The 15,172-nt window shown below is 44.2% G+C and overlaps 2 protein-coding genes across 6 annotated transcripts in view; both read left to right on the top strand.

Annotated features, from left to right (window-relative positions):
* Positions 1-8,652, top strand: part of fam149a (family with sequence similarity 149 member A) — a 29,739-nt gene extending 21,087 nt beyond the window's left edge. For 2 of the 4 annotated variants that reach the window (XM_014212811.2, XM_014212810.2), the window contains exons 7-15: positions 223-416; positions 653-807; positions 1,011-1,114; positions 1,352-1,597; positions 1,969-2,095; positions 2,456-2,578; positions 3,869-3,947; positions 5,054-5,201; positions 6,684-8,652. In XM_014212811.2, coding sequence (XP_014068286.2) covers positions 223-416; positions 653-807; positions 1,011-1,114; positions 1,352-1,597; positions 1,969-2,095; positions 2,456-2,578; positions 3,869-3,947; positions 5,054-5,201; positions 6,684-6,702 — 1,195 coding nt within the window. In that variant the 3' untranslated portion in view covers positions 6,703-8,652. Of the gene's footprint in view, positions 1-222; positions 417-652; positions 808-1,010; positions 1,115-1,351; positions 1,598-1,968; positions 2,103-2,455; positions 2,579-3,391; positions 3,518-3,868; positions 3,948-5,053; positions 5,202-6,683 lie in introns of those variants that run through there. The other 2 variants (XR_001330213.2, XM_045724089.1) reach the window with 2 other exon arrangements.
* A 244-nt stretch (positions 8,653-8,896) lies between these two features.
* On the top strand, positions 8,897-14,938 carry cyp4v2b (cytochrome P450, family 4, subfamily V, member 2b). Of its 2 annotated transcripts, none has more exons than XM_014212814.2 (11): positions 8,897-9,243; positions 9,338-9,450; positions 9,676-9,761; positions 10,620-10,810; positions 10,936-10,999; positions 11,158-11,284; positions 11,526-11,702; positions 11,926-12,028; positions 12,214-12,348; positions 12,977-13,156; positions 14,166-14,938. In XM_014212814.2, exons 1-11 carry the CDS (start codon positions 9,051-9,053, stop codon positions 14,327-14,329), a joined length of 1,533 nt encoding a protein of 510 aa, XP_014068289.1. In that variant the 5' UTR covers positions 8,897-9,050; the 3' UTR covers positions 14,330-14,938. The 2 variants fall into 2 exon arrangements, with proteins under 2 accessions (XP_014068289.1, XP_014068288.1); XM_014212813.2 differs by having other exon boundaries at positions 8,902-9,243; positions 10,930-10,999.
* The last annotated feature ends 234 nt before the right edge of the window (positions 14,939-15,172 follow it).

The following is a 15,172-nucleotide window of genomic DNA, read 5'->3' on the forward strand; positions in this document are numbered from 1 at the left end:
AGGCATTTGAACTTTACTTTCTCAGCATGGCATTTAATATTTTGAGAGTATGTGCAAGCATGTAACAGCCTGTGGGAGTTGTGGGAGAGAGAGAGAGCGTGTGCGTATCTGTGTGTGCGTGTGTATATGTGTTTGTCTGTATGCGTGTGTATGTGTGCAAGCCTGTGGGTGGAACGAGGGCCATATTGCTCCAGTGTCTTGACGTCAGTGTTCTCTCCCCAGGGAGGATGAGTGGGTAGGTCAGAGAGGAGTCTGGGGATCTGTGGGGGCAGCAGGGAGGTCCGGAGTACCCCCTGTGTCTCCCCACACCTGTATCAGGGATGCCGTGGCTGACGAGGCCTTTGATGACATGTGGAGGGAGGTGGTGAACTCTCTGGGGGAGCTCCTCCACAAACACTGGCAGAGACAAATCACTGGTCTGTCTATCTACAAACCACTGTATAACAGAGCTGCCATAGAACTACATGAATACCAATGATGATATGCCTATTATACACAGCAACCATGGTACTGCACACCAACTCTGTTATAACTGATGCTTTTTGTTATGCTGTGTTATGAATTGGGCTAGGACTTTGACCTGATCACCTGGCCTGGCCAGGATAAACTCTGGGTCCTAGTTATGAATCAACGTATTTTGTTTTTACCGGAGGTGGAGCAGGTCACAGAGGAGTGTTGGAGGCTCTTGGTGGAGTCTTGGGTGATCCCTCTCCTCACATCAACAGTAAATGTCAGCGTGTCCCTCTCTCCAGGGGCTCCAACACACGTAGCATGCTGCTGTGGTCCAACTGTTGCCCCAGTTCACAGGTGAGAAGTCTGCCAGCCACCAAAACACAGTGTCAGCTGCTGCCATTGGCTCTCTAGAGGAGCTCCTGCACTTCTGGCAACAACACCATTCACATGAATTAACATTTATCTCAAATACACTTATAACAATGGCCTCAACAGAGGAGCCAAGGCCCCCTTAAAACAAGCCTTGAGCTATATTTATTTACTTTATTTTTTTCTAGGCCTCTCAGGTATCAAGTACCTTCAAGATTAATTTAAACGGTGTTATGACAATCCAAGCTAAGCCTCTTCAACAAAGACAACACGGATTTGCAGAGAAGTCTCAGTAAGTCTGTCTGAATCCCCAGCTAAAAGCTCGGGCCTGATCCTGAACAAACAAAACCATCCCTGTTTGTCTTTGGGGCTGGACAGGGTGCCATTTGGGATGCAACCTTTCAGTTAGGCTTTGAGATCAGTACAAATAAGAACTCCAACATCTAAAATAGATTAGAAAAGAAATTGGCACACTGGTATGACTTTAAGTAATGTCATTAGTATCACTACTTTTTGGACTTCTCTGTAGTTGTGATCTGGAGGACAGACCCAGCAGAGCTCCAGCCCCCACTGTGTCTCCATCCAGGAGAGCATGTAGTACGCCCTCCCACAGAGCCACAGGCCCAGCCCAGAGAGGCCTGCCCCTGCCCAGGCTCCATATCTGCTCCAGACCCAGCTCCACCTCCAGAAGTACCAGCTCCAGGGGCAGGGCCAGGAGCTGCCTCAGCCCCAGACACACTGTCCCCAGACACCAGGTCATCAGAGGAACCAGACTGTGAGATATCTACTGTATATATTAATAAGCTAGTAATTGCAACACAATCATAATTGGTAACTACATTAAATGATTAGGACTTGGTTATGGTAATATTTACATTTTTAGGTCAAATAATGAAATTGCAGTTTTGTTCTAGAGACGTGTTAGCCATAATGACTATTACATTTTACATCATTTAGCAGACACTCTTATCCAGAGCAGCTAGGGTTAAGTGACTTGCTCAAAGCCATACCGAGAGATTTTTCACCCATGACTCTGGGATTTGAACCAGCAACCTTTCGGTTACTGGCCCCATTGCTCCTAAGCGCTAGGTTACCTGCCGTCCAACTATCATAACAAGGCTGTAATTGTCCTGGTTTGAACTGTAGGACCACAGTGACAGAAGGACAGCCGTCCCCAATCCTCAGTTCAATACAGAACCAGAGGCTCCTCCCCCTCCTGCATGCTGACCAATCAGAGCTGGAGCCCTCAGTGTGTACTGCTGCACCCATGCAGGTACCAGGTGACCTACTGTTTCATCAATGTACTCAAATGTCAATACAGGAAGTTAGTATATCAATGTGTCAATTCTAACGCAGGTTATAGTAAATTACATTTGCCTGAATACCATAATAAATGGGTAATGATGACATGTCTTTTAAATTACTTGTCATTCTGACCGAACGTAAATTACCATATTGATTCCGCTTCTTGTATTTGCATGGACATGGAAAGCAAATATGTGTTGGCTTGGCTGACCTTGCAAACATGCGTATCTCCAGTGCAAAGAGCAGGTGTGTGCTCTGGTGTAGGGCAAGTGAACTTTGGTCTCTCAATTCAATTCAATGGCTTTATATCTCTCGCTCTCTCTCACAGCTCAGGGGGAGGATTCTGCAAGGAGGACATGCCACTGTACCAATCTCCATCCTTCCACCCCTCAGAGAGCCCACTCTGCTGTTGGAGTCCCTGTCTCGTCCCAACACCACACACACACTCCGGGTACGAGACACACACACACACAGTGGTGGCGTGGTGGGGTTGTCTGTGGGAGTGGTAGTAGAAGAGATTGTATTACTGTCTGTTGCATAGCAGATGCCCTTATCATTATATAAAGGGTACAGAGCTGTCTGCTTTGCTGCGTGGTTTATTGCTCTACCTTGGTCAACTCGTTATTGGAAAAGCCCCCTGGAGTCGATGTCTGCGCCCCTGTGGAGATCTAATTAGCATAATAAAAAATCCCCATTAAAATCCGTCAATTTAAGTTAGAGTTATCTGTTTTTGCATTGGATGCGTCTCAATCCACCACATCCGCCGATATCTCACTTCTGCATCTGCGGTGAAAGGTGGCAGAGCTAGAGCAGTGTTTGTCAGACCATGATGTAGCATATAGCCCCTCTATGGAGAGATGAGACTCTCACAAACACGATGGTGTTCTCCGTTTTGCTCTGAGGTACAGCCGATCTGCCAAGTTATGTCTGTAGCGTCTGAACAGTTTGGGCTACACACAAATACGAGACTCTCACGAACACGTACATGTCGGTTGTTTTACTCTAGGATGCCCACAGGCCTCACAAGACTTGTTTGAAGGTCCCCCGGTACCAGTTTAAAAAATGAATGGAAGTATATATGGAGACAGTTTAGTGGCAAGAATAAGGGGTTAAATACATGTAAAATAATTTGATTTAATATCTTTCAGTAGGACAGATTTTTTGGGGGGACTATCTTTTGTTTCATGTAGTGAAAATGTTATTCAACGTGTTTATGTGGGTTAATAGCAGTAAGTGTCACGTATACTCCTTCACTGACCTCTAGGTCATCAGGCTGTTGATTATCCCGCACACCTGTCACCATCGTCTCGCGCACCTGCGCCTCATGACCCTCACCTGAACTCCATCACATCCTTGATTATCTTCCCTATATCTGTCTCTCCCCTTGGTTCTTTCCTCAGGTGTTATTGACTCTGTTTTCATGTCGGTGCGTTGTTTCTTTTATTTATTAAAACACTCACTCCCTGAACTTGCTTCCCGACTCTCAGCGCACTCGTTACATTAAGGCTTAGTCTGTAGAGGGTTCATTTACCTGGTTGAATAAAGGCTAAATAAATAAAAGCTGTCTACCTTTTTGTACACTGAGATGGTAATTATGGTAACATAATAGATTATTATCCTTGTTTTAACTTGGATTACTGTACATATTACATATTACCACTATTTATCGAGGTGTGTTTGCTCAAATAAAGTATCCTTTTTCTTTTAACATATGACTTGAAAGCAGCTCTTTGTTTTCTAGTCAGACACACCCATGAAGCGATTGTTCACTCCCATGGATTTCACCTGCCACATGAAGACTGGGAAAGGACCTCAGCCAGGTGACCGCTATAGTACTGTGTACTCATGCGTCTAGCCAACAAATGACAGGACAGGTGTCCAGTGCAGCGGGATCTATAAGTATTATGTACATTGTAAATATTGTTTTAGATTTATGTTTTGACTAAGCAGGACAGTTTTTTTTTCAGTGCGTGTTCGTAGGCTCGTGGTGTGGGAAATCATTATTTATTATTACAGCCTCACAGCCTCTGAGGAAAGTGGAGGTTAAAGACAGAGGCAGAATGTGTCATCGTCCCCATTGGCCCGGTTCAAAGTAGTGCATTAGACAGAGGCTGTGTTTCAAACTCATAAAAGACACCCTTGTCCACTTACCCTCGCCTTATGCCCTTGGGGGAATCCCCACGGCCATATTTGTCGTCGGTCCAAATGATTAGCCAAGAAAGGGAAGTTTGCAACGTAAGCCCTTCAGCCCTTGTTTTTAATGGAGTTTGCGAGTATACAATTATGTTGGGGCCTGAAACACCCCATAATTCAATTTGCGATGATTGTACATCCGCTAAGAAAAGTCAGCCGAAACCTCAACGTCAATATGGAGTCAACATACAAGTGTAAGTAAAAAACGAATGTAAGTAAGTTAGAAATTGTGCTACTAATGCACAAACACGTCTCGTAAAAGTAATTATGTTTTTGTTTGTTTAGCTTTTGGAAATTGTAGAAAACATTTTCCTTCATAAGTTCCAGCTAGGCAGGCTAACGTGAGTTAGCTAATTAATTTGCTATCTATCATACAGTAGCCGTATATTAATAATTCTATAGTTAATATAAGACATGCGATCATAATTGACTGTAGCGCATATAAAGCATCCACAAGCTACCGGTGGCTGAAAACCCAATCATCGCGGGATGAACGAATTTCCAGCCAAGGGCGGTCCATTTAAAAATCAATTCTTCCTCCCTTGCCCTGCAAGTGTACTCGTCAGACGTCATGATACATCATCAGAAGTGTCCACTTAATTTGAGCGCTGAGGGGCGAGGGTGTGTCTTTTTAAGTGTTTGGAATGCAGCCAGAGAATAGGGTGCCATTTGGGACAATACCTGTGTCAGCGTTAGACGGGCATGTCGTAATGCGTCACCTCTGGTCTCCTAGGTGACTGTGCTCTGATTGGAGTGACAGGCTTTGGCGTGGGTATCACCTGCTCGCGGCTTCTCCGAGAGCACCATGGCAACGAGGAGACACCAGCGCCCGCCATCCTCCTCCGTGGAAGGAGAGAGTGGGACCGAACCACTGCTCTTAGGTAAATACTGTATAAAGGGAAAATGACTACATGGAGTTATTAGGAGGAAAGTGGAGAGGGTACTGCATAGGCCTGGGAATTGCTAGGGACCTCACAATACCATATTATCACCATACTGAGGGACCTCACGATACCATATTACCACCATACTGCGGGACCTCACGATACCATATTACCACCATACTGCGGGACCTCACGATACCATATTACCACCATACTGAGGGACCTCACGATACCATATTACCACCATACTGCGGGACCTCACAATACCATATTACCACCATACTGCGGGACCTCACGATACCATATTATCACCATACTGCGGGACCTCACGATACCATATTATCACCATACTGCGGGACCTCACGATACCATATTACCACCATACTGCGGGACCTCACGATACCATATTACCACCATACTGCGGGACCTCACGATACCATATTATCACCATACTGCGGGACCTCACGATACCATATTATCACCATACTGCGGGACCTCACGATACCATATTACCACCATACTGCGGGACCTCACGATACCATATTATCACCATACTGCGGGACCTCACGATACCATATTACCACCATACTGAGGGACCTCAAGATACCATATTACCACAATACTGCGGGATCTCACGATACCATATTATCACCATACTGCGGGACCTCACGATACCATATTACCACCATACTGCGGGACCTCACGATACCATATTACCACCATACTGCGGGACCTCACGATACCATGTTATCACCATACTGCGGGACCTCACGATACCATATTACCACCATACTGCGGGACCTCACGATACCATATTACCACCATACTGCGGGACCTCACGATACCATATTATCACCATACTGCGGGACCTCACGATACCATATTACCACCATACTGCGGGACCTCACAATACCATATTATCACCATACTGCGGGACCTCACGATACCATATTACCACCATACTGAGGCACCTCAATCATATTATCACCATACTTAGGTGCCGATACGATATGTATTGCGATTCGATACTGCGTTTTTATTTCCCGATTTGATGTTCCAGACATATCGCTCACCAGAGGGACAAGAGCGGGCCATGAGAAAATGAGTTTTGATCAGTCAGGGAAATATAAAAGTGGCGATGGAAAACATGCTATAGGATAAAAAACACCAGAGTTTTGGCACAGGTACAGCCAACTAGAGCTAGCTAACGCTACCTAGCAAAAAAAAGAAGTTCATGTAACCATATAATAAACTATATTGCGATATGTAACTATTGATTTTTTTTCCTCCATCACTAGTACTGTTTAGTGCAATGTGCAAGAGAACAGGGCTGCTCGTAGATTGTTGTGCACAGGAAGATTGATAGTAGGTAGATAAGTAGAGGGAGATGAGAAAAGTGAATTGAATGGATAAGGAAATGAAGCAGTACACTATGTGTCATTTCTACTGTAGTTTAACTGAAGTATAAAACTTATCCAGGTGTTCCTCATCAACGTAAAGTGTTTGGTCGGTTTCCTGGTCATGTGAAGAAGAGACTCCAGGTGGTGTTGTCATAGCAGCACAGTCCAGACAGGAAGACCAGAATGCATCACGAACACCAACACTTGGAATTAAGAGGTTAATGAGTGTGACTAGATGAAGCACAGCTACGGTGAGATTTACCATTGAACTACCACAAAAGTTTGGACTTACGTTTTGAGGCCAGATGATGAGTCGGAGTTGAAGATCAATTTTCATTGCTATGGCGATAGCTAGCTAGCCTCCCTGACAGTGGCTATCTAGAGGTAGGACCGCAATGTGCAGATAACGGGTGGACAATAAGGACAAGATTTTAATTTGAAAAGACCACATTTAGGTTGCAACGGCATTTAGCAGGACAAATCTGCTTGATTATATTGTATATCTGCCATTTTAATTAGATACATTGTAGTTTATTTATGTGGCAAGAGTGATTACAGGATAGGATAAATGTGATTAAACACATTGACCACTACTGTTTGTTTACCTAGATGGTGATTTTGCAAGCTAGCTAGCATTGTGAAGCAGTGTCTATGCATACAAGCAACCGTACGCTGATATTTCATCCAAAATAAACAATCGGCAGTGAAATATTGATTGTTACTTTGTGAAAATCTAAGTGATATCAAATACAGTACAATATGGGGCCTGCCGAGTGGCGCAGCAGTCTCAGGCACTGCATAGCAGTGCTTGAGGTGTCACTACAGACCCAGGTTAAATCCCATGCTGTGTCGCTGCCGGCCACGACTGGGAGACACATGAGGGCACACAATTGCCCTAGCGTCGTCCGGGTTAGGGGTTTGGCCAGCCGGGTTGACCTTGTCCCATTACGCTCTAGCGACTCCTTGTGGCAGGCCGGGCACCTGCAAGCTGACTTCGGTCACCAGCTGGACGGTGTTTCCTCCGACACATTGGTGCGGCTGGCTTCCGGGTTAAGCAAGCAGTGGGTCAAGAAGCAGTGCGGCTTGGCAGGGTCGTGTTTCGGAGGACGTATGGCTCTCGACCTTTGCCTCTCCCGAGTCTCTACGGGAGTTGCAGCGATGGGACAAGACTACCATGAAAAAGGGGTAAAAAAAAAAGTAATTCAAATGAAAATAAAAAGGCAGAAACTGCTTCTCCAATAGAAATCCCTGATCACAGTTGTAGGCGATGTCATGGTGACGTTGGCTAGCTAAGCTCTGCAGAAACACGTCATCAGCTTTAACGGTCGTCACGTGCCGAACTGCGCATGTGCATGCCATCAAATCAAAGGGACTCCTTCAATATCAAAGTATTTTTGACTAAAATGAAAATGTGTCACTTTCACGTGGTTGGAGTAATAACATGTTCAACTACTTAAGACATTGTCTCAAATATAAGTTGTGCCTTTAGATTTCGAGAAAACGAAGGAATAATTTTTCACTTCTCTCATGGACCCCAAACCCTGGCCTGGTCTGCTTGGTCTAGTTCGCAAGCATTTCCGGAAGTCTCGCGATGTTGCGCATGTGGTGATATCCAACTCAGACTCATCATCTGGCTTCAAAACGTAAATCCTAACTCTTGCGGTAGTTCAATGGTAAATCTCATCCGTAGCTGTATTCTACGTAGTCATAACCGGAATTTATGGAAACAACAGGAAGAAAGGTCCAATTAGATTTTCATTTGGCTAAATTATTCTCGATGCAATGCATAACATTTATCCAGATTATTAGCTGCTTCTTAACACAACAGGTCATTACTACATCTAAATTCAATGTGGCTAAATACATTTGCTAAATGAGCCATGTTAGGAGGAAAAACATGAACTTGGTCCAACTTGTATGTTTTCTACAGAAATGTCAGTGTCTTGAATACCCTAGGTTTTTCAAGGAATGATCATTCATTCAAATATTATTTTGAAATTGTAACAATATAATTTTGTTATGCAATAAATGGCTATTTCTGTTACATGCCACATTTGTATTTCTGGAGTGTAATGAGCTTATCTAATCAGTGTGCAAATGATAGTGTAGTTCTGGTTTAATTACCCCATGAGTCAATGTCAGAGGAGAAGAGAAAACAACTATTAACTACCAAATGCACACACACACATTGTGTAATTGCCATCATTACACAGCCAACCTTTGTTTTCATATTACCCATCCCCATCAGTCCACCCCTCACTTAACTGCTGCAGCCAACATGACCCAGTTTCTCACACTGTAGCTGCATGAGAGTCGAGGTTCCAGTACCCGTACGGTTAACTGTGCCAAAGGAGAAGTGCATAACTAGTCTAAAGTCCGTCAAAAGCTGCTCCGCATACAGATCAGAGGGATTTCACAACATAGCAGACTGCTACATTAAACCAAGATGGTGATTATGTCTGGAACATACACGCTGGGGATCATATGTCTGGTCCTTCTGATTGTTCTGTTGGCCTGCATCATGTACCATCCACTGAAGAAATACTTTCAGGACTGGAACGAGTTGAGGCCAATCCCTGGAGTGGATGGAGCTTATCCAATCATTGGGAATGCACTTCTGTTCAGCACTAATGCAGGAGGTAAGATCCTCTCCTCTGTGCTGTATTTAGGTTAGGCTATCTAATATTTCCCAAGTAAAAAATGCAATAGCAGTACATTTTTCTTTTTTGGTAGATTTCTTCAACCAAATTATTGAAGGCACTAAGGAGTTCAGACATTTACCATTGCTGAAGGTTTGGGTTGGACCCCTGCCATTGGTGGTCTTATTTCACGCAGAGACTGTGGAGGTAATCGCCACACTGCTGGGACTTTTTTACTACCTGTATTACTGCTGACGCTGACTGGATAATCATCAGATACTGTCAGAGATATATAGCACATTACCTATACATTGAGCATAATTTTAATGTTTAAACTTAATTCAGATCCTGACGACAGCTAGTCTTCCAATCTTTTGTTAATTCTGGTCTGTTTTTCTGGATCTGTTCTCATTTCATTTGTTCTCTTTGAAGGGGATTCTGCACAGTTCCAAACACATAGACAAGGCCTATTTCTATAGGTTTATGCAGCCTTGGCTGGGGACTGGCCTGCTCACCAGGTAGGTCATTTTCCCCTTCCTTCCTTCCCCCATTATCAAAAACAGTATTGGCACAGAGGACTTTAAACTGATTACATATATATCGCTGTCGATTTAAGGCAGCCCTCTGCACCCCTCTGATTCAGTGTTGGTTGCATCCCAAATGGCACCCTATTCCCTTTATGGTCACAAATTATAAATAAAAAAAATGGGAACTTTTTTACCCCTTTTTTGCATCCAATTGGTAGTTAGTCTTGTCCTTTCGCTGCAACTCCCGTACGGACTCGGGAGAGGCGAAGATCGAGAGCCATGAGAGCCAAACACGATCCTGCTAAGCCGCACTGCTTCTTGACACACTGGTTGCTTAACCCGGAAGCCAGCCACACCAATGTGTCAGAGGAAACACCATCTAGCTGGCAACCGAAGGCAGTGTACATGCGCCCAGCCTGCCACAAGGAGTCGCTAGAGCGTGATGGGACAAGGACATTCCAGCCAGCCAAATCCTCCCCTAACCCGGACGACACTAGGCCATTTGTGCACCACCTCATTGTTCTCCTGGTTAAGGCCGGCTGCGACACAGCCCAGGATCAAACCCGGGTCTGTAGTGATGCCTCTAGCACTGCGATGCAGTGCCTTAGACCGCTGCACCACTCGGCAGGCCATAGTGCACTACTTTTAACCAGGGCCAATAGGGCTTTATAAAGAATAGGGTTGTATAAAGAATAGGGCTGTATAAAGAATAGGGTGTCATTTGGGACATACTCGAGGTAATTCTCTCTGTCCTGCCTCTAACAGCACAGGGGATAAGTGATTCGCTCTCTGTCCTGACTCTAACAGCACAGGGGATAAGTGATTCTCTCTCTGTCCTGACTCTAACAGCACAGGGGATAAGTGGCGTGGCAGAAGGAAGATGTTGACCCCGACCTTCCATTTCTCCATCTTGGCTGAGTTTCTGGAGGTGATGAATGAGCAGTCTGAGGTTTTAACACAGAAACTGGAGAAGCAGGCGGGAGGAGATCCATTCAACTGTTTTAGCTACATCACACTCTGTGCTTTGGACATTATTTGTGGTGAGTGACTGATTTTGGAATGGCACTATAAAAATCAACTCTCCAAATCTGTGATAAAAGTAATTTGTAATAAATGCTAATGATGACACATTGTTTCCTATTTTTTGTTTTTGTTTCAGAAACAGCAATGGGAAAGAACATCTACGCACAAAGTAACAGTGAGTCTGAGTACGTCCGCAGTGTGTACAAGTAAGTATTAACATGTTAATAAACTATCATGACATAGTCTTATACACTGTCTACATCCTGTCTACATCCTGTCTACATCCTGTCTACATCCTGTCTATATCCTGTCTACATTCCTTGGGGGAGTAGATTTACTGAGATTTACTGAGCTCTCTTTACAGAATGAGTGACATCATCGGTCGTCGCCAGAGAGCTCCCTGGTATTGGTCAGACTTCATCTACAGTCTGTTATGGGAGGGGAAGGACCATGACAATAGACTGAGGATCCTCCATTCATTCACTCAGAGTGTGAGTAGATCTACTGAGGTCTTTAAAGTACCTATTGTATGTCCAAGTGTCTGTGGTTTGGACTGCCAAAAATGATCATGCTAACAAAATGGATATAACAGATAAGAAAGGATTCCAGTTGACTGACTATCATCTTTTATATATTGTAATAATCATCTTGTTAGCATGGCTATTGGCACAGATTTATTTTGCACAAAAATGAAATAAAAATGTATGGTATTAATGTTTGTGTAATCTCCAGGTGATCAAGGAGAGAGCAGAAAGCATGGAGAATGCAGGTTCTGACAGTGAATCTGACCATGGCATCAAAAGTAGAAGACTTGCCTTCCTGGACATGCTGTTAAAAGCCACTGATGAGGAGGGAAATTACTTGAGCCATAGTGATATCCAAGAGGAGGTGGACACCTTTATGTTTGAGGTAGTGTAACGAAACCCACCACCAATATGATCACACATTTAGCATGTGACTCCACTGAGGCCCTCTGCAATCGAACAACACTTCATACTGTAGGTGGGATAGTTCCTCTTTGTACTTGAAATTACTAGATGTACATTAGACAACTGCACATGGGTTACGTCCCAAATGGCACACTGTTCAACACAACCCTAATGCGCTCTTCTGAATGATTGTGTGTTGTTAGGGCCATGACACCACAGCAGCCTCTATGAACTGGACCCTTCACCTACTGGGATCCTACCCTGAGGTCCAGACCAAGGTCCAGGAGGAGCTCCAAGTGGTGTTCGGTAAATATACTCCTTTTCATTCATATTCCTGTTCTCTCCTCATCCCATGTGACAGTTGTATTACATATAGCCACGTGTCTCTCTGTCTCACTACTCCTTTTCATTCATATTCCTGTTCTCTCCTTTTCGCATGTGACCATTGTATTATGAAATCCCATCCATATGTCCCTCTTTTTCCCACCCAGGTTCCTCCAACCGGTCCGTCACCGTCGATGACCTGAAGAGGTTACGTTACCTTGAATGCGTCATCAAGGAGACCCTTCGCCTCTTCCCCGCCGTGCCCATGTTCGCGCGCACCGTAAGCGACGACTGTCACATCAGTAGGTGGCAGCAGATTGTCCCAAAGTGCACCTTTACCTGTAAAATGGCAGCAGACTAAGAGCCTCACTGTTTGAAGCCACGGGTGTCATCTCCATCTCATTGAAACAGCACCTGTAAGGACTTGTATTTCCGTCTGCCAATGTCAGCTCTGGCAGCCTGTTCTCCATTCTCTCCGCTTGCAGTAAAAGCATTTTCTTATAGCGTAAAACCAAGGCAGAAGCAGATGGATGGATTTCACTGTTAGACTAATTAGAATATTATATGCACTTCCTGTTATCTCTGAATATAAGCATAACTGTAGTTTTAGAGGAAATACAGATTTCGACATTTTCAGAGGAGTTTGTCGACTCAGTGGCGAAATCACAGTGTTAGTAATCCGGTGTTCCTTCTCAAGGTGGGCAAGCATCTGTTAGTCTGAGTATGGGTACATGTCACTCTTTGCCAAAGAACTGAGCTTTGATTCCACTGTGTGACCAAGCAACACCCTTACTTAATACAAGTCAGTGTTTTACTGCAGGTAGAAAATATTGACATGATGTTTAACGCAACTGTCAGCACAATGAGCCCACAGTTAGAAATGAATTAAATGTAATTCCATGACTGATACTTAATATCCTCCCATTGCAGATGGCTTTAAAATTCCTAAAGGAGTGAATGCCCTGATCATTCCCTTCGCCCTGCACCGCGATCCACGATACTTCCCGGATCCCGAGGAGTTCCGGCCAGAGCGTTTCCTGATAGAGAACAGCACAGGACGACATCCCTACGCATACATCCCCTTCTCCGCTGGACCCAGGAACTGCATCGGTTAGCTCAAGACGTATTACCATTCATATCCCTCTCTCCTCTTAATATGGGTCTAATATACAAACCGTGATATATCAAAATGATTGCAATGGTACAGACACAGGTCAAGGACCCAGCTGAATGATTTTGACCCACAGTCTGGCTTCAGGAAGTGGAAAAGAAACTGAAAGGAGAAGCTCAATTTAGAAGCAGGGCGCTGCACCTTCCCTGATGGGTCACATTGAATTAAAGCCAACACTTATTATGAAACTGCTTCCTCACTTACCTCTTTTACGCTCCCATTCTCTTTAAGAGCCCACTCTTCCTCAATCAATCATCCATTTAGCGAGGAGGAGCAAAGGAGCACTGACTCTCCATCTCCTGAGAGGAGAGCCGCTGCCGCCAATCAGCCCTGTCTCCCACACACTGAATGAGACAGATTGTCTCTCTCCTCAAGTTGATAGAGTGTGGGGGGGGGGGGGGGGTAGATAGGACAGAGAGAGAGTGACAAAGAGAGAGACCCACAAAATCTGAATGAAAGGAAACAGTTGTCTGATTTTACGGTCAGATTGTTGTCTACTGTATGTCTGAATCTCTATTGCCTACTACTTACTAAAACTACAGACTGTGTACTAATACTACATACTATTTTGAACATACTGTTCAGTAAAAAAGTATGCAGTAAGCAACAAATATAAACATACCACTCATACTCATACTCATACTGAGAAGGCTTCATCTGAATGCGCAAGTGAGCTTGATCCCCGCCATTCATCATTTTTGTAGAGCGCGTCCCCTATTTTGATTATCAGCTGTTGTGAAACACCTGTGAGGGTGAAAAGACAATTCTCTTCCTCAATAGTGTGCAGCAAATTCTACTTGATAAAATACAAAATTAGTATGACATTTAAAGCATACTCAAATTTCTAAATATCACATACCCAAAAAGCCTACAATTTAGAACACAAGTATGGGTATTCGGAAAAGGCCTGTGTCCTCACATGCATGTCTGTATGTCCTTTGTCTCCAGGCCAGCGGTTTGCCATGATGGAGGAGAAGGTGGTGCTGTCTTCGGTGTTGCGTCACTTCTCCGTGCGGGCCTGCCAGAGCCGAGAGGAGCTGAGACCTCTGGGTGACCTCATACTCCGACCAGAGAAGGGTATTTGGATTACGCTAGAGAAGAGACAATGCTAGAGAAGAGATGCTAGCCTCCCCTAGCTAACAGCTTCCACTATAATACTATGGTACTTTGTTGTGCTAGAGAAGAGATGCTAGCCTCCCCTAGCTAACAGCGTCCACTATAATAATATGGTACTTTGTTGTGCTAGAGAAGAGTTGCAAGCCTCACATGGCTAACAGCTTCCACTATAATACTATGGTACTTTGTCATGCTAGAGAAGAGATGCTAGCCTCCCCCGGCTAACAGCTTCCACCATAATACTATGGTACTTTGTCATGTCGTAATACATTGTTTTGTTGTAGCCTCTTTCTCAATCTTGTGTCTATATTATAGCAAGTGTTTTTTTAATAAATACAAATGATGTATGAAGGTTAAATTGTTTTCTTTAGCTGAATAAAGTAAAACAAAGGGATTCTGGCTGGATAAATATATTTGCTAAATCAGTGTTTCTGACCTAATGATTCAGCTCCAGTGGCGACCCATAATTCAGGGCAGGTGAGGCAGAGCCCTGTTTAGCAACAAAAAAAAGTGGCTGTTATTTTGGCTTTAATATGTGTCACATCAGTTTGCAAACAATGTAAAAAAAAAACATAATTGAGTTAATAAAGCCGCTTACAAACATGGTCTCTTTTGCTTTCTTGAGTAAGGCAGCTCCAAAATGGAGGTGTTTCAGCCTAGCTCAGAGCTTTCTGTGGTGGTGGGGAAGCTAGCAGAAAATACGGAGCGTAGGGGTTGGTAATGTTCTCTAGTTGCGCCGTGATTGTCCCAGTGTTCTGTCACTCATGGGGACACTACGTCACCGCAAAATCTACGGGCAGAGCTCGAAAAATAAAGCCCCTTGGGTGCTGCCATATAGT

The sequence above is a fragment of the Salmo salar genome, chromosome ssa09 (genome assembly GCF_905237065.1).
Source record: "Salmo salar chromosome ssa09, Ssal_v3.1, whole genome shotgun sequence".
NCBI classification, from domain to species: Eukaryota; Metazoa; Chordata; class Actinopteri; order Salmoniformes; family Salmonidae; genus Salmo; species Salmo salar.

Coding starts and splice junctions, on each gene's coding strand:
- cyp4v2b (XM_014212813.2), top strand. CDS start 9,051: ATGGTGATTATGTCTGGAACATACACGCTGGGGATCATATGTCTGGTC. Junction 9,762..10,619: donor GGGACTGGCCTGCTCACCAG/GTAGGTCATTTT, acceptor TGACTCTAACAG/CACAGGGGATAAGTGGCGTG. Junction 12,349..12,976: donor AAGCGACGACTGTCACATCA/GTAGGTGGCAGC, acceptor CTCCCATTGCAG/ATGGCTTTAAAATTCCTAAA.